The 20,240-nt window shown below is 52.5% G+C and overlaps 1 protein-coding gene across 1 annotated transcript in view; it reads left to right on the top strand.

The window, feature by feature from the left end:
- The window catches only part of LOC114070219 (hydrocephalus-inducing protein homolog), a 68,729-nt gene extending 48,569 nt beyond the window's left edge, over positions 1 to 20,160 (top strand). Inside the window, exons 41-68 of the mRNA XM_027907469.1 lie at positions 261 to 511; positions 818 to 1,022; positions 1,476 to 1,617; positions 2,261 to 2,900; positions 3,395 to 3,559; positions 3,992 to 4,176; positions 4,357 to 4,539; positions 4,778 to 4,897; positions 6,139 to 6,298; positions 6,394 to 6,566; positions 6,729 to 6,927; positions 7,554 to 7,653; positions 8,189 to 8,288; positions 8,484 to 8,652; positions 8,939 to 9,159; positions 9,488 to 9,542; positions 10,156 to 10,360; positions 10,732 to 10,964; positions 11,465 to 11,616; positions 12,383 to 12,575; positions 14,581 to 14,689; positions 15,284 to 15,541; positions 15,852 to 15,994; positions 16,362 to 16,583; positions 17,739 to 17,893; positions 18,099 to 18,211; positions 18,699 to 19,017; positions 19,873 to 20,160. Of these exons, the coding sequence (XP_027763270.1) occupies positions 261 to 511; positions 818 to 1,022; positions 1,476 to 1,617; positions 2,261 to 2,900; positions 3,395 to 3,559; positions 3,992 to 4,176; positions 4,357 to 4,539; positions 4,778 to 4,897; positions 6,139 to 6,298; positions 6,394 to 6,566; positions 6,729 to 6,927; positions 7,554 to 7,653; positions 8,189 to 8,288; positions 8,484 to 8,652; positions 8,939 to 9,159; positions 9,488 to 9,542; positions 10,156 to 10,360; positions 10,732 to 10,964; positions 11,465 to 11,616; positions 12,383 to 12,575; positions 14,581 to 14,689; positions 15,284 to 15,541; positions 15,852 to 15,994; positions 16,362 to 16,583; positions 17,739 to 17,893; positions 18,099 to 18,211; positions 18,699 to 19,017; positions 19,873 to 20,032 (5,330 nt within the window). The 3' untranslated portion in view covers positions 20,033 to 20,160. The remainder of the gene's footprint in view (positions 1 to 260; positions 512 to 817; positions 1,023 to 1,475; positions 1,618 to 2,260; positions 2,901 to 3,394; positions 3,560 to 3,991; positions 4,177 to 4,356; positions 4,540 to 4,777; positions 4,898 to 6,138; positions 6,299 to 6,393; positions 6,567 to 6,728; positions 6,928 to 7,553; positions 7,654 to 8,188; positions 8,289 to 8,483; positions 8,653 to 8,938; positions 9,160 to 9,487; positions 9,543 to 10,155; positions 10,361 to 10,731; positions 10,965 to 11,464; positions 11,617 to 12,382; positions 12,576 to 14,580; positions 14,690 to 15,283; positions 15,542 to 15,851; positions 15,995 to 16,361; positions 16,584 to 17,738; positions 17,894 to 18,098; positions 18,212 to 18,698; positions 19,018 to 19,872) is intronic.
- The last annotated feature ends 80 nt before the right edge of the window (positions 20,161 to 20,240 follow it).

The raw sequence follows: 20,240 nt of genomic DNA, 5'->3' as shown, positions 1-20,240 counted from the left end.
GGGCTGCTTATAGTGGGGGCTCCGTGTCACCGAGGGCCTGGTGCAGGGTCTGTAGTGCCAAGAGCCAGCTGGGCATGGCTTGGGGCGGGAATGTGCTCTGGCAGAAAAACTCCATTGGTTCTTAATGGTTTGTTGGCAAAGTGCATTCCTGGCTAACTTGGCTGCAGGCGGCAAGCAAAGCTGGGGGAGGCTGTGCCAGGGGCTTGCAAGCTTGGGTCTCTGCTGGCCAAGGGACGGCCCTCCAGGGCTGTCCCCTGCAGCTGTCAGCCTGCACTGCAGAGTTGTCCAGATGCGAGCCCAGCTGTGGGAATTGTCCAGAGCTTTCTGCAGGGCTTTATTTTTCTTACCATGTTCCACATTGCAGATCGCAAGTGTTTCCTGCGCCGCTGCTCCTGCACCACAGCAACTGACCCTCCTCACCAGGAGGGGGAAAAAGGAGAAAAAGCGGAAGTGTTGGAGCTGTGTGCTGCCCGAGGAATTGCTGGTGGAAATCATCTCTGAACGGCTGCAGGTATGTGGCGTGGGGGAAATGGAGACGTTCCTGCTCCAGAGAGACGGGCAGTGAGGTACAACTCGGAGAGGAGGAGGAGGAGGTCTGTGCCTGCTGCCGGAGGATCTTGTGCTGCATGCAGGGATCCTTGGGGCAAGCTGCAGCTGCCCTAAGCTGACAGAGTGTAGTGCAAGAGCCAAGCTGGTCTTAGCTAATTGAATCTGAATGACAGTGGCTGGTGCCCTGAGACATCTGCATTTACTGACCTGCTGCGAGCCCAACGTGTGCAATGGCTGACTCACTCTTCCTGTTTGTCTCTCCTGGCAGCGGAGGGACTGCTACAAGGGAGTGGTGTTTGATGGCCTGGAGACCCTCTTTGCGAGCAGCCTGGCATCTTCTCTCCTGTGTGTGCTCAAAGCTGTCAGCAATCGGTCTCATATCTACGCTGTGAACATCTTCCAGGATTCTGAGTTTTGGAAAGGCAGGCAGACAGCTGCAAGAGAGAGGAGAGCAGCTAAAAAAGAGCAGAAAGGTGAGATATCTCCATCGCTCTCATATCTCTCTCAAGCCCTCAGCCTTATCTGTATGTATCTGCATTTGCAGCAGAGCTTGTAAGAAATCTTTTGCTTGACCCTTCTACCTTCTGCCTCAGTGTAGCCAGCACTCTAGCTCACAGTTTCTTTAAATACAGCAGATCTGAGGCTGTAAGATTCACCCTAATCCCAATCATTAAAGCTTGGGTACAAGTGCAAGCTGGCGTGGCTCAGTGACTAACCCCAGCCAACTGTCCACAGCCACAGTGCACCTGAGCCAGGCCACAGTTTGGGGGGCTGTCTGAATTTTGGAGCAGGGATGTGAGCTCCGCAGTGTCTCCTGGCAGGATGAGAGGTTGGGTCAGGAAAGAGCTGTGAATCCTCGCAGCTGACCCAGAGCCCCAGACTCTGCTTGCAGTCACTAATGGCTTCTCTTGTGGTCTGTGCTGAAGCACGGGAGAAGGCAGAAGCTGCCCGGAGAGAGGAGGAACGTCTCTGGGATGTGGATGTGGATGAGTACAACGCCCTCCCTGAGAAGGAGAAAGCTCTGCTTGATTACAAAATAGAACAAATCAAGCGTGAGCGGCGTGAGAGGTAAGTAAGCCTTCCCTGGGTTAGTCCTCAAGGTAGTGTCCCTGGAGGGTTTCTCTGCTCCAAGGACCATGGTTGAGCTCAGAGGGGTTCAGGAGCAAAGGCCAGAAGCAGCACAAGGATGGCCAGGGCCAGGTCCCCGGTTCCCAAGAGAGGAAGGACCATCTCTGTTGAGATGAGAACATCTTCTCTCCAGTTTAGCCGTGAGCTCTCTGGCTTAGACATGGCCTGTGGGGAGCTGGGCTCTGGCCTTGCCTTGCCACTGCCCACGAAGGTGTCTCAAAGTCCGGGCAGCTTTAAACTGGGAAACCAAGGGAGGGCGGCTACATTCATCACTGCAGAGAGATGGTGGATCAGCCTTTGGCAGCGTGCTGGAGGTGTCCAGGTGAACCTCAGGGGAGAAGTTGCACAGTTGATACCTCATGATGGCCAGGCTTAGGTTTGGCTGGCCATCCCAGTGGTTGCCTCCCAGCCTTCCTCACTTGGGATGTTCCCAAGCTCTCTGGGTTGAGGCAGGTCCACGGAGATGGTCTAACAGTTCTGCCTGGCCTCAGGGTCAAGGAGTGAAGGGCAGAGTCAGCTGGGATTACAGTGAGCCCAGGTTTCTGGTGGTGACTCTCGGAGGTGTTTTCTCTTTGGTTTGCAGAAGGGAGCTGGAGCGGCTGGCTCGGGAGCGTGAGGCGTCACAAGCCTCAAAGAAGCAAAACAAGCTGCAGAAGAAGAAGACTGGCCACTCGGTGAGGTTTAAGCTACCCGCAAAAGAACAGCAGCAGGAAACCAAAAGCCCAGAGGTCCAGAGTAAGCGCAAAACAACATCAGCAAAACAAAAGCAGCGAGAAACCAAAAGCCCAGAGATCCCAAGTAAGCCCAAAAAACCAGCAGCAAAACAAGAGCAGCAGGAAACCAAAATCCCAGAGGTCCCGAGTAAGCGTGAGAGGATCTTGGACCTGAGGTTTAACATCTATGAGTCTTCACAGAAGAACATCAAACATATTCTGTCATCCTGGGACAGGGTTCAGGGTATCATGAACCAGGTGCGAGACAAGTCCCAGTCTTCCCCTAAACACAAAGACGAGAAGAAGAACAGTAAGTCTCCGGAGAAGCCAGAGAAGAAGCCTCTGGAAAAACATGGTGGCTGCAAGAGCCTTCATCAGGAAGGGGAAGTTGCAGAAGGCTCAGTCGGAAGCCAGGACGTGGGAGTGCCCTGCTGGGACTTCCACATCACACGTCGTGAAAAGGTGTTTAAGAGGATCCTGAAGAGCAAGAAGCTGCCACCAGCAAAGCAGGTAAAACCCTGCAAGGCTCAGATACTGAACTTGCCATGGTCTGGGGCCCTGGAACAGTGCGTCCCCCAGGTGATAACAACACAGAGAGAGCCTTGTCCAGGCCACTGATGATGTTCCACAGTAGCTCCGCAGTATCTCTGTGGATGGCGAGGTTCTCAGCCTCCCTCAGATGTGTGGAAAGTGGGAGTGCTCTGTGTCCAAACATCCCATCTGTTCAGAGAGTTTCTCAGTCTGGAAATCATTAAAAACGGTCCCAGGGCAGGGCAGCCCACAGGCATTGTTTCCTTCAGCTGACTCACTTGGGAGAGGTTTCTCTCTTGGTCCCGCTGTAGGTCCTGCCTGTGCTCCAGAGCCTGCTAACCCACTGGGCATAAAAAAGCACTTGTACTCTGTATAAATCAAAAACTCCACTGCCAAAAGCTGAGGGCTTTTAGAGAAGGCGTGGGAGGATGAAGGTGACAGGAGTACAAACAGGGTTTTCTCTTCTGTTTTAGATCCTGGACTCTCTGGGACTGGGTCCCTTAGGGCCTCCCATTCCCCCTGGAATTCTTTTCTCCGTGCTCTCCTACCCAAAGGAGGACAGAGTCCCTGCAGCAGCAGAAGACCTCAGACCCTTCATCCTTGTTGAACCTGAAGGTGCTGCTGCAGAAGATGATGTGGTGGGTACTCCTTTTTTGCCTTCAGGGAAGGTGCCAGGGCAGGGGACAGGTTGGATGGAAAAGGGTCACCATGGAGGGGCAGTGAAGCCATGATGGGGCCCCATGTCTGCAGGCATCCTTTCCACCAGGGATGAGAGAACAGAGACAGCTCTGCTGGAGACATAGAGCAGTTCTGTAAGACAACAGGAAAAAATCACTTAAACCCATCACCTTGCCTTGATGAGAGGGGCCTCGGTGGGGAGAGGGTCCTGGGTAAGAAGGGATGTCCAAGGCAAGACAAAGACAAATAAGGAAGACCAAGTCCATGGGCAGGTGGTGATTATTTATTCTCTCTCCTGTTGGCTAACAAACCCCCATTCTGCTTTCCAGGAGGGAGGTGTCTCAGGGCAGGTCTCACCTCTGTCTGCCTTTTCTCCTTCCCCTTATGCCAAGGCCCCAGAGGCAAAGGCACAGGACAACTTGAAGGAGGGGAGTGCCAGGAGCAGCACCCAGGAAAAGCAGAGCTCCACCCAGAGCACAAAAAGTCTGCAGGATCACTCCCCAGAAACACCCAGAAGTTCACCTGAGTCAAGGAAAAGCCATCTGCAGAGTGACTCAACCCTCGAGAGACCTGCCAGGTGAGCTGCAAGGGAGGAGGTGATCCCTGTGCTTCACGCTCATCCTGCCAAACAAGGTCCATCGTCCTCAGCTCTGCAGCGACCCTCTGCCGGTGTCCCCATGGGATGGCGAGTGCACAGCCCTCCTCCTTGTCTCATTTGCTCCTTTGCAATGCCTGAAGCTTCCTTTTTACCTGCCAGGCTGAGAAGATTCCGGTGGATAGTTCCTGCCCACGGTGAGGTGGAACTGAAGATCCGCTTCAGTGCCACAGTGCCAGGGCAGTTTGACCAGATGATGAATTTTGAGATCCTGGGGTCAAAGCGCCTGTACCAGTTGCCCTGCAGTGCCACTGCCCTGTACCCCAGCATCAGCCAGAACCCACGGTAAGGCTGGGCCACAGGAGCATCACACACCGCTCCCCCCGACCTGGGAGCCAGGGCTGCCCCTTGTGACCTTCTGGCTGGGGCAGGTGGTACTGCCTGAGTCAGCAGCACCTCTTCCTCTGCTGGGAGCTGGGAGGTTGAGCTGGTGCCTCAGCCACCAAGAAGGGAGATGGCTTTCTGACTGGATTTCCTACTTGGAGCATCTCATAGCTCCTCATTCCCCATTTTCTCTGCCCAGGCTGGTGTTTCCTCACTGGAGGAAGAGCAAAAAGGAGGAGGACATCATCTTCAAGGAGTATGTCATGAGCACAAAGCAGTTCCACTTTGGACCTCTGCTTTGTGGGAAGTCAAGAGAGTGGTATGTGCTCCCTGCTCCCAAGTGAGCATCCCTGTGTGCTGCCTGTACAGACTGAGATGTTGGGAGGGGATCTCCAGGGCCCTGTGCTCTCCTGGACACACTTGGAGACACACTGTCCCAGGGGCACAATCAGGGCAGTCCCAGGCTGGGAGACATGGGGTTGAGGGACCACAGATGTGAGAGCGTGAGCAGATGACAGGCAAATGAGCCTTGGAGGAGCTGCTTTGCCAATCTGGCGAGTGCCCTGGTGTCCAGAACCACATGCTGCTGCCAGCCTGAAGGTGACTCGGGGCAACTTGTGTCCCGCTCCCCATCTCAGCTCCACCCCTTAGGAAATGAACTTGATGGTGCTTCTTCAAGTGCTTTGAGCTCTACAGGTGGACTAAACGAGCAAGTATTTTCTAGATGGTTTTGTAAACCTTTCATTAATCTCTAATGATAGTGAAACTTTGTGATTTGACCTGCCAATATGTGCATGTCAGAGGGGAACCGACAGCAGGAATTACGTTTTCCTGAGATTCCATTGCATCTGCAGTACTGGAAAAAAGTCTGCCTAAAAATGTTGTAATTGTAGCTGTTGGCATATTTCTATTTTTAATGTCACTCTTGTTTTTATTTTTGTAATAATATTTGAAGTTTTCTTGTCTCCATGGGAGCTCTGGAGGGCCAGGCTGATGGATGTCTGGGATTTCTGTTTGCCTCTTTAACCCTTTCATTCCAGATTCAGTTTGCACACCTCAGAGAAGGGTCATTTGTTATCTTTCATGTTCTCCTTGGGAATTGATGCTTTTGATTTCTTTCCCTCAGGCTTTTGAGCTAACCCACGGTAGTCAGATGACTTTTCTAAAAGAGATAAGCTAAACTGTTTTGAAAACATCATTTCAAAAGCCTGTCTCTATCCTCTGCAGGGAAGGCACCCCAAGAAAGAAGGGGAAAGAACCCTTGTGCCTGCTGTATTGTTTTTCCAGGCACTTTTGAATTTATATTGTGTGAAACACTCTTGAAATGGCCTGTGCATCCTCACGCTTCTGGGGTGTAGGCGCCAAGTACAGGTGCAGGCATCAAAGTAAGGCAAGGATGAGCACACAGACCTTGTGCCCCTGACAGGGACCTTTTTTCTTGACCTGCTTGTTAGACCATGGTCTTCCAGTGCCACTTCCTGCTGCTGGCACACAGTGCTTTCCTCAGTATGTGGTAAGGGCAACAGTCTCCTCTGCAGCCTTTTCCCCTTCTGTGGACAGGTACAAGTCCCAGAACTGCCCCGCCAACAGCGAAAAGTTAACCATCTTCAATGACTTCCCCATGGAGGCAGAGGTGCATTTCTCCTTTGAGAAGGACAGCAAAGGAGAGACATTCCTTTTGGACCCTCCCAGTATGATGCTGAAACCCAAAGAGAAAAAGGTAGGAGACAAGCAGGTAGGGCAGGCACCGTAGAAGTGCCGTTCCTCCTGCTCACAGAGGGCTCTTTGTATTTCTTTTTGTGGGGACGGGTTCAGAAGCTGAGTATTTGGGCATACCCGACTTCCGCTGGCCTCCTGGAAGACAGTCTCATCTGCTGCATCAAGGACAACCCGGAGCCAGTGGTCTTCCGACTGTGCTGCGAAGGGGTGCACGTGAAGCTGGGGGTCAGCCCCCAGGAGCTGCGTTTCAACAGGCTGCTTCTGCACAGGTCAGTCATCCCGTGGCTGAGGGCACTCCAAGGCTTGTGACAAAGAGAAGAGGTTGAACTCTGGTTCCAGAGGCTCAGATGGAGCTGCTTCAAGCTGCATTCCATGGCGAGGCTGGTGTGGCCACCGAGCAGCTGACGCCAAGTGTCTTCCTGTCTCTGCAGGACTGACACCCAGACCCTGGTCCTGAAAAACGACAGCCCACTGCCCATGGCATGGCATCTCAGTGGGCTGGATGACCTCGGAGATGACTTCTCTGTGTCACAAGGCAGGGGCATCGTTGGCCCCCACACGGACTTTGAAGTGAAGCTGAATTTCAAGGCCGAGAAGATTGGCATCATTAATAAGATGATCCGACTAGAGGTGAGAGGGACTTGGGCCTTCCTGGCAGAGCAGGGCAGAACAAGCAGCTGTGTGCTCTTAGGGATAGAGTCAGGAAGAGCTGCACCTGACAGGCACAAGGGTGCTGTGGCCCCAACTTGTGCCTCTGCGCTGGGTTGGCCAGGTGCCCAGGCTCTGCATCCGGAGCCTGTGCCACAGCCACCTGGCTGCTGTGCACGGTTGAAGGCTGTTGTTTGGTTGTACGGACCAGCATTCTCTCTGTACCCTTTCTGGGATTTTGTTCTCTGTGGTTTAGAGGCTGCATTTCAGTAAGGATGCGAGGTGATTGAAGAGGAGGGCGTTAATTGCCAGTGCCACCTGCTCTGGGACACCTCACATTTCTTGTGGTTGTGTTTACATCCCTGGGCCTCTCAAGGGTGCTCTAGCAGCACCATTCCCTGCTGTGCAGAATTGGGCTGATAAGGTTTCTTACTGTAGCAGAATCCTGCCGGGGCAGCCTGTGAGATGAACAGGTTAGGAAAGCTTGGGAGGCCACAAACACTTGTCAAGCCAGGGAGGCCATGGGGGAAGCAGCTGGCAAAGACAAGGACTTAGAGGTTGTCTTCCAAAAGAATGGTCTAAGCAGTGTTTGTTTCTTGCTGCCTCAGGTTTCAGACACAGAAAACATCCTGGGGATTGTTCACGCTGAAACTATCAAAGTCTCTGTGGAGGTCTATGATGTTAATCTGAGCATCAACATGCCTGAAGGTCAGTGGAAGCCTCCCAGACGAAAGAGTCTGGGTGCATTTTCCTACCTTGGCAGGTAGGCTACCAAAGCCCTTGGGAGGGGATGGCATAGCAGGCAAGGGTGGCACAGATACATAAAGCACATTCCTTGCAAGCTCCGTGAAGTAAAGCACTGTCAGAGCACCAACAGCCTTGAGTCCCTTCCTTCTGAACTTTGAAACGTGCAGCTTTGTGTGCAGATTGGATTAGGTGCTTTGAAACAACAAGTCATCTGAAAAGGCAGCTGGCAATTCCCAAAGGCTCAGCACAAAACATAAAGTAGTTGGATTTGTGCTTGGAAGCAAGGAAATGGAAACCAAGCTCCTTGGCTTCTACCCTGCAGATACTTGGGAGTAAGAAGAGAAAGTAGCTAGAGAACACTTCCAAGAAGGGACACTTGCTGAAGAGGGTCTTGTGCCATCCAAGAACTCCAGCTACGTAGCTTGTGACCGGGTGTGGTCTGCAGCAGCTCACAAATATTCACCACTTCTTACCTCGCTCTGCATGTTTTCTGCAGGTCCAGATGGTAGCTTGGAATTTGGAACCATTAATGTCCTGGATAATAAGAAGGAAGTCCTGAGTCTGAAGAACCAAGGCTTATATGACACTGAGTACAGGTGAGTCCAGCAGCCTGGTGCTGAGCTTTTCCTCAGGCTCCCAGGCCTGCGTTCTCCCTCTGTCCGTGGCTGGAACCTGTTCCCATGCTGTTGCCTTTTCTTTTTTTTTTTTCTGGTCTTATGCAAAGTCCTGGCTGTGCTGGTGGCACTGTGCTTTTAACTTCAGAGGTCTTCATTCTTTGCCTTTCTCCACAGTTTCAAGCTGAGAACTGGAAATGCCAAGATGAGCAATTTGGAATCTCACTTCACTGTCCGGCCGCAGAGGGGTTTGCTGAAAGCCTCCAAGCCACCTGTGAAAGTTGAGGTTCTCTTCCACCCTACAGCTGAAGTGTTTCTCAAGAGCAAACCCATCCTGCTCTGCCAGGTGAGCTGCCTGGGCCCAGCTGTGTTAGCACAGTGCATCTTGGGAGCATAAGCAGGATAGGTGTTCGGTGTCTTTTGCAAAGAAGACTTTAGCTGGGGCATCTCTCTCCTACATACACAAAGACTTGCGAAACCATTTGGGAGTCTTCATAAGAGGGCTGAAAATCTGGCTCTGGAGGAGGCTTTAAATAGGGAGGGTGAGCTGATGGAGACCTGGGGTGGGGTCAGGGGACAGAGGGAGAGGCTGGCCTCTCTGCTGTGTTTACCAGCCCCTCCTCTGGTTGCAGGTCACTGATCCCAAATTGAGTCAAGGAGACCAGACTGTTGCCACCATCCCACTGAGAGTGTCGGCGAGAGCTGTGTACAGCAAGTACAGCATCGAGCCTGCCTCACCCATCGACTTCGGTGCCATGATGAGGGGAACCAAGAAGACCCAGGTCTTAATTTTGGAGAACAAAGGCGCCCTCAATTTCAAATTCTCCATCCACCAAGCACCTCCACCGCAAAGGTAAGAGAAGACCTGCACCAGGCTTTCTGTCTGGGGAGGCACCACCACACAGCTGGTGTGTGACAGGCAGCCAGACCTGGGTTATCGTCCATTTGGGTCACTGACTTGGGAAGAGGGAGCAAAGAAATACCTCAGTATCCCCATGTGTGGGACAAAGCTGGTCATACAGCTGCTCTGACCATAAACTGCAGCAATGGGTGCTGCAGGAAGCTCTCCGGGGGCCATCAGGAGCAGGAAGGCTTTCCTCCCTGGGGAGGAAGGCCAGCTTTGGCCTCAGACAAAGGCAGGGCAGCTCAGCGTGACAGATGTCTCTGCTTTCTCCTCTCAGTTCACGGCAAGAGGAGTCTGCCCCCTCGGTCAGGCAAAGAAAGCGCTCGATGCAGGTGGGTGGCTCCCGCTCCTCCCCAACTTGTGCTGCTGCAGGGCATGTGGGAGGATGCAGCTGTGCCCAGGCTGGGGGGAGGACGTGGTCTGCGGGATGGAGAGTCCAGTGTCTGCACAGTTCCACTGGCAGACCCATGCTCTGGCTCCGACCTGGAGCTGTGGGGACAAGAGAGGGGAGCAGGTCCTATGTTTGGTGGCTGCTAGCCAGCATTGGTCTGTGAACACCCTAGGAGCAAACTGTCCCCATCTGAACACCCAATCCCTAGAGCACTGACAACTTTGCTTTTTCTTCTTCCCAATCTCCTCTCTCTGTCCCATCATTTCTCCCAGTCATTTCTGCTCTCTGGTACCCCTGGAGGTTGAAGGATCCCAGCTACCACCTTCATTCTTTACACTCAAACCCCTTTCTCTCTGCCACTTGGGACAGACTTGCAGCTCCTCCTGGCTTGTTCATCTCATCCTGGGGCTGCCTTTGGGCCAAGGAGTTGTCCTTCCCTGCCCTGCGACTGGGTGCTTGGGCCCAGCTGGAGGCCAAGGCGTGGCATACTCCATGCTGGGGGTGTTCAGGGTACAGCTGTTAGGCATCAGCCTGTCCTGGTACTCTTTCTGCAGGCTCAGCTCACTGTAGGCATGTTCACGGTGTCCCCTTGCTCCGGCTCCATCGGTCCTTGGGGCCAGCAGAAGATCACAGTGGATTGCAGCGCAGGACCAGAGGGGAAATGTGAGGAGCAGCTGTGCATTGACATCAGCAACAGAGACCCCAAGGACAATCCCCTCGGCATTCCCTTTACCCTGACTGCCGAGTCCTGCTTCCCAGGTACCTACTGTCCTCAGGTTCCCCATGGTCAGTCCTGCTGCTGATCAGCACCTAAACTTGCTCCTTGGATAGAGACGCCCCATGGTCCTGAAGTCCCACCTTAAAATCCTCAGAGGTTGCAGTCCTTTTCAAGTCCACCAGTGGGGAGAGGCTGGGAGGGATGTGTGGAAACGTAAAAGGAAACCAATGCCCTTTAAGACTGAGGTTGACTGAGCTCCATCCTCACTGACTGAGCTCTCTCATCCAAGGCTGGGTTTTGCAGTCACCTGGGCAGAAAGGGCTTATCAAGCTGTCTCAGAGGCCAGCTGGGTCCAGGTAAATTCAGCAAAGAGGCTTCTCCAACCTCAGCCCTCCCTCTGGTGTGTCTGCAGCACTTGTTGAAGACGTCTCATCCATCTTCGAGAAGTACCCGATCCACAGCAATGTCAATCTCCGCCAGACATTACAGTCGGTGCAAGGCAACGGTGTGTTCATCCGAGAGGACAACAAATTCATCTTCACCAAAGTTCTGGTTGGGCAAGGGGCCACGGCTCACTTCAAGATCTCTAACAGCAGCAGTGTCCCATGTGACGTGGTCCTCTCCATCAAAGCCCTGCCTGGAGAGGTAAGAACAAGAGGCTCTCTAAAGGCCATGTGAGAGCCTGCCTTCTTCTCCAGAGTTATTGCGTTCTCTGGCCTAGCTGAACTAGTCCAGGTCAAATTGCAGGGGAGAGCAGCAATGCCAGGGGGGCACTTGCCTTCTGAACGTCTCTGGAAAGCACACTCAGAGAGGGGCTGTTCCGAACTGAGGGGCCAGAGCTCAAAGCAGAGCATTGCCTGGCTTTTCCTTCTCTTGGAAGGCCAGTCCTAGGTTATTTCCAGGGGTTTCCATGCAGTCCCAACCTCCCACACGTGCTGAGGTGGCTGCCCAGCCCTCCAAGCAAGCTTTTGCATGCCTGGGCAGTAGCGCAAGGTCAGCATCCCCTGGGACGGGGAGGAGCCTGCCCAGGGAAGCGTGAAGCAAGACACGCTGTCTGGGACTGTCCCCAGGGAGGCATCTATGAATATACTGGGTCACCTTGAAAGGTGTTTCCTCCTAACACTGCGCTGTGGGTTCCCCCCAAGCCTCACAAGCTCATCAGCAACATCTTCAAGTTGGATCCTGCCGAGATGAACATTCCTGGCTTATCCCATGCCTTTGCTGCAGTGACCTTCACTCCAGAACAAAAGGAAGAGTACCAGGGCATTTTCACAGCTTCCCTTGTTATCCCCAAAAGGTAACTGACCCTGGGAAGTATTGGGGTGGACCGTTCTAGTAGCTGCCTCTCCTCGGTAACTCTAATGCTTTCAGTGCCCTTAGGCAGAGTATTTGGCATGAGATGATCTGGGAGGCAGTAACTGTTAGGCAGAGCAGAGCAGAAAAATGAGGAGGACGCTTCAGCCTGTGTGAGGGACTCTGAAGAGAGGGCCTTAGGTAGCCAGCTGGAAGTTACTGAGAACTGCAACAGCTGAACTGGGACTTTCCAAAGACAAAGGCTTAGATGAAGCAGTTGCTGTGGCAGCAGGTCAAGATTTCCTCCTTATTTCTGTAAAAGGAGGTGATCCTGTGTGGTTCCCTGGCATTCATTTAGCTATTTTTATATCACGGGAGTGATTGGACCTCTTACCAAAGAGAAGCCCGGTTCCTCTCCCTAGTGGGACTTGTGTACTGGAGCCCTTCCCCAAGTACCTGCCCTTCCCCAAGCCTTTAGTGGCTGAACTGGAACAGAGAGGTCAGCTTTCTACCCTAACAAGCAATTCCTCTTTTAGTATCCTTGGAAATAGTCTTTACTGATGGTGGTGTTGATTTGGTTTTCCCTTCTTGCTTTCATACTGTTTTCATGGTGTGCTTTTGCTAGTTGCATATGTCTTATATCACTGCAGCCAGAGGGTTTGCCACGTCTCATCTGGTGCCTCATTATTTATCTGCTGTACAACATGATTCAAATTAGGGAAATTATTTATAAGTCTTATTCTGAAATGGTTTCTGTGCCTCTCCAGCAGCTCTGTGAAGACGAAACCCCAACAACTGACCTTCACTATCAGTGGAGAGGGGCACGTGCCTCAGGTGACAGTGGTGTGCCCGAGCCTTCAGAGTAAGAGAGGAAACCCTGTGCTGCGCTTCAGGAGGCTCCTGCTGGGGGATTCACAGAAACTCCCCCTGGTCCTTCGTAACAACGGTGTCGTACCCACCAAGGTAAGGACCTGCTCAGGGAATGCTCTGGGCTGGGAACAAGTGCTTGTCTTGTGGAGGAAGGGCCCCAGAAATGTGATTTTCTGTCTAATCTTTCCTCTTCAGTTGAAAACAACAGAAGAAAGGTGGTGGGATAAAGCTGGATAAACCTTTATTGATCTAAAACTCCTGGCAGACATGAAAAGACACAAACAACAAACAAAAAAAAAATTTTTTTTTTTTTTAAACTAAGCAAATGGGTTTTTCTGGCTGTATTACCTAATTTTCCCCGTTTTTAATTACTTTCCAATGCTTAAAAGTTACACATTATACCCCACTGATAGGTCTTTGTTTTGCTAAAGGCATTTTATATTAGTTACCCAGGTTTATATTTGCAAAATTCTTTCATTTACTTAAAACCATTTTCATTCTGTTTCATTTACTGCTGGATATATCAACACATACTGCAGTTAGAAAAGTTCATTAGAGTCACTTTTTTAGCAGATGGTATTTACCGATGCTTGGAAAAGATGTTGCTTTTCTGTTTCATTTGTCTTTCAGCCAGTTTCGCTTTGGGCTCGGGAGAAAGTCTTTTTGCCCCGTGGTGTGCTGTTTCTCCGGCCACATGGGGCCGGCCGGGGAGGTCGGCTCTCGGAGCGCGGCACGGCAGGGGAGGGGGCTTGGGCGCTTTTTCGGTGTGCGTGGTTGTGCTGCTTCTCTCTTGATCCGGGGACAGGGTGGAGTGTTTTCCCAGCTGTCTGCGGGATTTTGCAGGGACGGCCTCGGGATGGGCTCGACTGCTCCGGTAGGAACGATCCCGGGGGTTGAAGAAACAAAGTTGCTTCCCGGGGTTATTCCCGGGAGGGAAAGCTGCGTGGCTGGTTTTAACAAGTTTAACTCTTTCCTCGCCAATTATCTGAGTTCTTTAGCTGGAACGGAACTCTCCTTTTTTAGTTCTTTAGGCAGTCCTTTTAAAATGACTTGCTGATGGAATTGTTGAAGGGTAAGAGGGATAGGGGAAAATGCTGGAATCTGCTCCCCTACCTTCTCCGAAGTGAAGCTAGGTTTGACGGATGTCCCACAAACCTCCGAGTTTGTGAACACGGAAACGCTGAGATTCCAGGCGTTTGCCGGACGCAGAGAATCGAAACTCCCTCTGCGCTGAGGGGTGTCTTCCCTTCACGGAAGGGGCAGGTTCACCCAGTCCACGTTGGGCGCCATTTGCGAACGCTGAAGGACAGGACGGGGATCCCCGGGCGAGAGGCCTTCTGCCCCTAGCTCCTGGGGGAGATGCTCCCTTCCCGCCCCCGCCTTTACCCCGCGGCTGCTCATGACCCCCAGAGAGAGAGCCACGGCGCCGACAGCCAGGCAGCAGGGAAAACAGGCAGAGAGGGCTTTATTGTTGTGGTCAAAGCTTAAATACCTTTTGGGTGGATTACAAAGTGACCGCTGGGAGTTCAGGAGGTGTTACAAACCAACCAATTACAAGAAAGGGTTAACAGCCAATAGGTGAGTTCCCAGTCATCTCTTAGGCATTCCAAGGTGTACAGTGAGGGGTTTTGGGAACAAGAACGGTTACACAAAGTCACAATCACCATCTTGGACACGTGGTCAATTTAGCAATATTACAAACTCCTGCATTCTTTTATCTGTAGCAGAGTTACCCCAACAGGCATGTTTTTCCCCCTGTCTCCCAGCTCACATTTTGTTCTCATGTGGCCGTGTGTGATGTCCCAGGTCCATGAGATTGCGTTTGATACTAGTTGACTCTATTTTAATTAAACCTAATTGTGGTTTAATTACACTCTGCTCATGGTTGTCTGTCCTGTTTGGCTCTATGTCAGTTCTATCCATATGCTTTTGAACCCATTTTTTTCCCTGTGTGACTTCACCTTAGTGCTGAGAGCTGTGTTCGAGGCGGGGAGGTGGTCTGGGTTCCCCATGCTGGACCAGCGGCAGTGCAGGCTCAATCCACGTGCCATCCTCTACTCACACCCCTGTCATTGTGCTCTGTGTTCTCTTTTCTCAGTTTACAGTACGACTCATGGATGAACGGAGAGTTTTCTCCATGAAAGGCAGGCAGTCTGCATTCCAGGCCTTCCACATTGGAGACGTGGAGGAGGACTCCACCGGAAAAGGTAAATCCATTAACCATGCAGTGTGACCGTTCACGGAGGGAAAAGGTGTGCCCTGCTCTTGGCTTGTCTAAGCAGCAGCCCCATGTTAGACTTAGTTTCTTTCCTTGGTCTCTCTGTCCCCCGAGCTTCTCTTGTGGATTCCTTGCAGGGTTTCCTCCCAGCAAGTCGTAGGAAGTTCTTCTGTTCTTCTAGACACAGTGGGTTGAGTTGCGGGGGACTACCACCACCTCAACGGATGGGCTGAGGTCTTTGCCACATGTGGGAAGGTGTCAGCCTGAACGGAGGCAGCCCTTGAGCACACAAGCCAGCCAGCGGAAGCCAAAAGCACTCCTTGGCTCAGCCTTCCGTATGGCAGGAGCTGGCTGGAAGCAGATGGAATGAGGGCTGGGTGTTAACCTGAGGTTAGGCCGCTTAAGTGGTGATATGTGTGAAGGTGGCATCATCTTGTGAACATAGGAAGAGGGTCTGGAACAACTGATGGGAGAAACTCTTCTTAGAAGCAACTGATTTCAACCTCTTATTCCTCGTATACCCCAGGGAAATATTTCCTCTGTGCAGCTGTATCACTTAACTCTGCTTCCCATTGCTGTGCAGCCAAGAAGCATCACAAGAAACCTTACATGCTCCTGGAACATGGGCAATCAGCAGAGTTTGACGTGTTTTTCAAACCCACCCTGGCCCAACGTCTGGAAGGGAAGATCCGTGTGGAACTGTCAGGCAACAGTGAAATCAACATAGAGCTGGTGGGGGAAGGCTACGATGATGACTTCATCCTTGATAACGTCACTGGAGTAGCAGAAGACAGCGAGGAGAGCAGTGTTAAGGGCAATCTGGAGGATGACATCATTGAGGGTAAGAGAGGAGAGGCTGCCAAGGTAGAGCGAGGAAGAGGAAAATGCCTGATCACGTGTGTCCTCTCTCCAGCCAGGGCTGGGCTGTCACCCACTGGAGTTGGTGGCCTGTGAGCTTGCCAGCCGTGCACACAGAGCAGTGTGTGCTCTGCTGCTTGTTGCTGGGCACAGGCACAGCCCCAGGCTTGGGGGCCTCCCAGAGGGAGGGAGGCTTGGAGCAAGGAAGAGTCAAATGTACGCATGTCTCTGCAAGGGAGGGGGACGGGTGGACCTCACTGCATGCTGAGATCTCTTGCTCTCCTTCTTCACAGCTGTCAGAGTGAATCATGTTGAGTTCGGGGACTGTGCAGTCGGGAGGCGCTGCGACAAGACCTTTGCAGTCACCAACCGCAGCAAGGAGGAGGTGATGCGGTTTGAGTGGCTGGCAAGCGCCCCGTTCCAGTTCTCCCCCAAGGTGAGCTGGCACAGCTCTGCCTTTCCCGGTTGCTCAAGCCCTTTCCCGGTGTTCCTGGGAGCTGGCAGGGAGTCACCACATACCACGGAGAGCCCGTTCCAGTGCCATGCAGGAAATGTGATCCCTGGCTTTGCTGGGGCAGGGCTGTCAGCCCAGCAGGAAAGGCTCCGTGTTCTGGGAGGTGGCACCTTCTGTTCATACTTTGCTCTATCAAATCTCACATAAATCCTCGCTGAGGTGCGGATTCCCAGCACAGCTGCTCACCGTTTTTTGCTGTCAGTCCTTGTTGTCCATGTTGTCCCTTTTGCTGTCAGTCCTGCCCTTGCCAGTGATTCCAGCTTGGTCTTGACTCTCTGGTTCTCCCTAGGTGGGACACCTCCAGCCTGGCCATGCCAAGAATATCAGAGTGACCTTGAAATCCAATGTCCCGGTCACCTTCAAAAGGCACTCTGTGAAGTGTAAGGTGGCCAAGATCAAATACCAGCTGCCACCAGAGGAGGTTTACGAGTGGGACGACGGAATGCGCACGGTCCAGTGGGAGGATACCCCCGAGAAACGCCCAGGAGCCCGCTGGCCTGTGAAGCAGAAGGTAAGAAGCACAACGGCAAAAGCTAACCGAGCTTTTGCCAAGGGACCTGCCGACAGCAGCAGACCACCAGCGCTGCTGGCAGAGCAGCTCCTGCTTCCCCTGGGCATTGGCTCCAGCCATGAGGTTCACCAGCAGTGCATTTTAGGGGAGTGGTGGGTGCACAGTGAGCGGGTGTGCTCACACCAGAGGGGGAAGCCTTTTGGCAAGGGACCTTTATCCACACACAAAGTACCAGTTTGTGCCACAAGCCAAGTGTTGCAGCCCGTGTTGAATGGGAGGTCTCCTTTGACTTTATCCCATTTTACAGTGTTAAAATCTCTTCATCTGATTTGGTGCCTTGTCACCCACAAGGAGTTAAACCCACTGCACTCTGCCTCTTGTTTGGAAGTGGAGAGCAGCCCAAGTGCTCTTCTGCGTGCACCGGTGAGCTCCGAGCTCTGCCTACGCCGATACCAGAGATTTTGGCTGTGGCCTCTGTATTGTGGGGGATATCTCATTATGGAGCAGCCCAGGCACTGTGTGACAGTATGCAGGACTCTGGAGAAGCCTTCTCTCCAGAAACTCTTGTTTTTTTCTATCATTATTGCCAAACGCATTTATCTTGGTGAAGGTTCTTGCTGAGTTTCTGAACCATAGTGAGTCCTGTAAACCAAACTTCCCCATCAGGGCCTCAGCAGTTGGAGACTTTCCCAGTGAGATCATTCACATCTCAAAATGCCCATAGCCAGCTCCCACCCCACACCTGACATCTGGAGAGCACTTTCTCCTAAGACAAAAAGGAAGAAGTTCTTTCTAGGACTGGTCAGTCTTGGGCTTCTCCACCCACAGAGCTCCAGCAGGGGAACTTAATCCTAATGCTGAGACCTGCTGGATTTATAAGGGACCAGGGAAAAGGTCAGAGACTCTACAGCGTTGAAGCACAGGGACTGACAGCTGCCCATAATCCCCATAGGTGTATTAATAGCTGTGGTGGTGACTGCTTTGATCAGTGGGTAGAAACCAATACTGTAGTAGAACAGCCCAATTTTGTCATCTTGCCAGGGAAATAAACCGGAATGTCCTTTCTATGTGGCTGAGTTTGGAGGCCAAAAGATTGCTCTTCTCAGCCTGGCTTTCTGGGCTCTGCTCAGTGATTCTTCCCTCCTCTACCTGCAGGTGGCCAGGGCACTCCAGGAACCATCTCACACCGTCCTGGAAGAGAGCAGCCACGAGGTTGAGCTCAGCGCTCGGGTTGACTACACCAAGTTCAAACTGGACACGGTCGAGATTGAATTCAAGAAGACCGAGCTCTTCCAGACAGAGAGAAGCACGTGAGTGCTGGGCACCATGTTGGCCCTTTCCTCCTAAACTTCCAGATACTCTTTGAAATACTTTGATTGGGCCACCCAGGGCAGCAATTCAGAACGTGGCAGAGTTGCCTGGGGAAGGCAGTGTTCCTCAGCAGGAGGTGGTACTAGGAGCCCACCACAGTGTTACTTTAGTACTTGCTTGTTATTCCTCCTCCTTGTTTTTCAGTTTCTGGATGTACAATACAGGGAACGTAGCCCTGGAATACTCCTGGGAGGTGACTCTGGAGGAGGAAAAACCATCAAAGTGTTCTAAGAAGCCATTCTCAACCACTCTGATGAGTAAGTCATTGGCTCTGGGAGGTGTGCCCGGGACATTTCAGTTGGTAGCTGAGAGCCTGGGGAGAAGACCCTGCCACTTGCTCTGCCACTTTGTGCTCTGCGCAGGAGCTGAGCCAGGCTCCAGGGAGAGCCCCATGCTGGGTCAGGACTGGAAAGGGGGACATCAGGGCACCTCTTTGGGAAGTCTCTGAGACTGGGAAAAACAAAGGTGGAACAAGTGAGCTGCCCTGCAGCCACTGTCTATGTGCAGTTCCCCGCTCCAGGGCAAATGCAAAGTCACTGTCTAAAGCCAACCCTCCTGCCCTGGCACAGGAGTGTGTGCTGCAGGCGGAGACCCTGCTCCCAGCCGCTCTGTCTCCTGCTGAAAGGACTTGGCCAGAGGAGCTCCAAGTGCATCCCAGCTCTCTTCTGTCCAGCTGCAGCAAGGGGCAGAGTTGTTGGGAACAAAGAATTTTGTCTTTGAAACATGTCCTCTTCCGTCCTGCAGGTTATTTCTTGTCCTCTGCTGCTGTGGAGGAGTGGTTCAAGAGTCACCCAAGACAGGTGCACTGGGCATTGCCGCTCGAGTCAACTCAGCCCCAGTCATCAACTCAGCCCCAGTCAAGTCCGCGCTGTTCAAAGCGGCTGCCCTGCCCTTTGAAGCGCATTAGTTCCTCCCTGGAATTGCTTCCAGATGACATCAATGACCCACCGCTGTTCTCCATCAAGCCCCACTGCGGTACCATCCCTGCTGGACAGAAGCAGATTTTCCGTGTGAAATTCTGCCCGATGCGCGTGGGGAAATTTAAGGCCCAAATACTGTGCAGGTAAGAAATGTCCAGGTGCTTTCCAATCCATGCTCCTGCTGGGTATCACAGGATGGGTCAGGTTGGCAGGGACCCTGCACAGTGGGCCATCTGGTGCAACCTCCCTGCTCAAGCAGGGTCATCCCAGAACACATGGCACAGGATTGTGTCCAGCAGGTTCTGGAATATATCCAGTGAGGGAGACTCCACACCCTCTCTGAACCTATCACCTGCACAGGAAAGAATTTCTTCCTCATGTTCAGGTGAACTTGATTTGCATCAGGTTCTGCCCATTGCCTCTTATCCTATTGATGGGCAGCACCAAGCAGAGCCTGGCCCATCCTCTGACACCCTCCCTTCCGTCCCTCTGACTGGGGTGGGTGAGCATGCAGCCCCGGGGACAGCCAACCCCAGAGAGGCAGCAGGAACATCCAGTATACAGGAGCACAGAGAGATGATCATCTGGCCTTGGGCCAGATGTCTGTGGAGATGCCTCTGGATCTGTGTGGAGACAATGGGAGCAGATATTGTATGAAATGTTTAGCTCCTGGAGGGTTGCAAAATTTGGAATGGGAGATCCAGAACGGCTGTCAAGGGGCCAGCCAGTCCCTAGCTATGCTTCCTTATGGGACAAGCACAGCCTCCTTCTCTACATGGAACCCCGTGTGCTGCAGTTGGTCCCCATGCCCATAACTGGTTGTGTTTCTGCCCTTCCCCCTCTGCTGCCTCCGGGGCAGGGAATGCAGTTCTGTTTCATCTGCTGCTCGCTGCTTGAGTGCAGAGAGGATGCAACACTGTGTGCTCTGTGAGGAGACAGGCAAGCAGCTGGCTGGCTGGTAATGTTTGTCTGGCTAATACCAGTCCTTTTCTTCCTAGTCTTTCCAACCTGAAGTCACCTCAGAAGAGCCCGTCGGTGTCTGTGATGGGGGAAGGCTGTTTGCCGAAGGCTGATCCAAAATGCTCTACGCCACTGCAAAAAGGGGAAACCCAAAGCAGCAAACCCAAGAAGAGGGTGCATTCATCAAAACGAGAGTGACACCCTTTGTGTCATGGCTTCTCCTGCTCATGGTTTCCCAGTCTTCACCAGTTTTCCCCTACTCTTCAAGCCCCAACACCGACCTCTACCTCATCTGTGTACTACATAATAAACTGTGTCTCAACCCACGAGTTTTCTCACTGTTACTCTTCCAGTTCTCTCTTGCATTCCATGGGAAGGGAGAGAGCCGGTGTCTGTGTGGTGCTTG

The sequence above is a fragment of the Empidonax traillii genome, unplaced genomic scaffold, assembly GCF_003031625.1.
Source record: "Empidonax traillii isolate 1590-97213 ecotype Southwest subspecies unplaced genomic scaffold, ASM303162v1 scaffold1476:size153177, whole genome shotgun sequence".
NCBI lineage: Eukaryota > Metazoa > Chordata > Aves > Passeriformes > Tyrannidae > Empidonax > Empidonax traillii.
The sequence above is the reverse complement of the archived record's forward strand: the minus strand, read 5'-3'. Positions and strand labels throughout refer to the sequence as shown.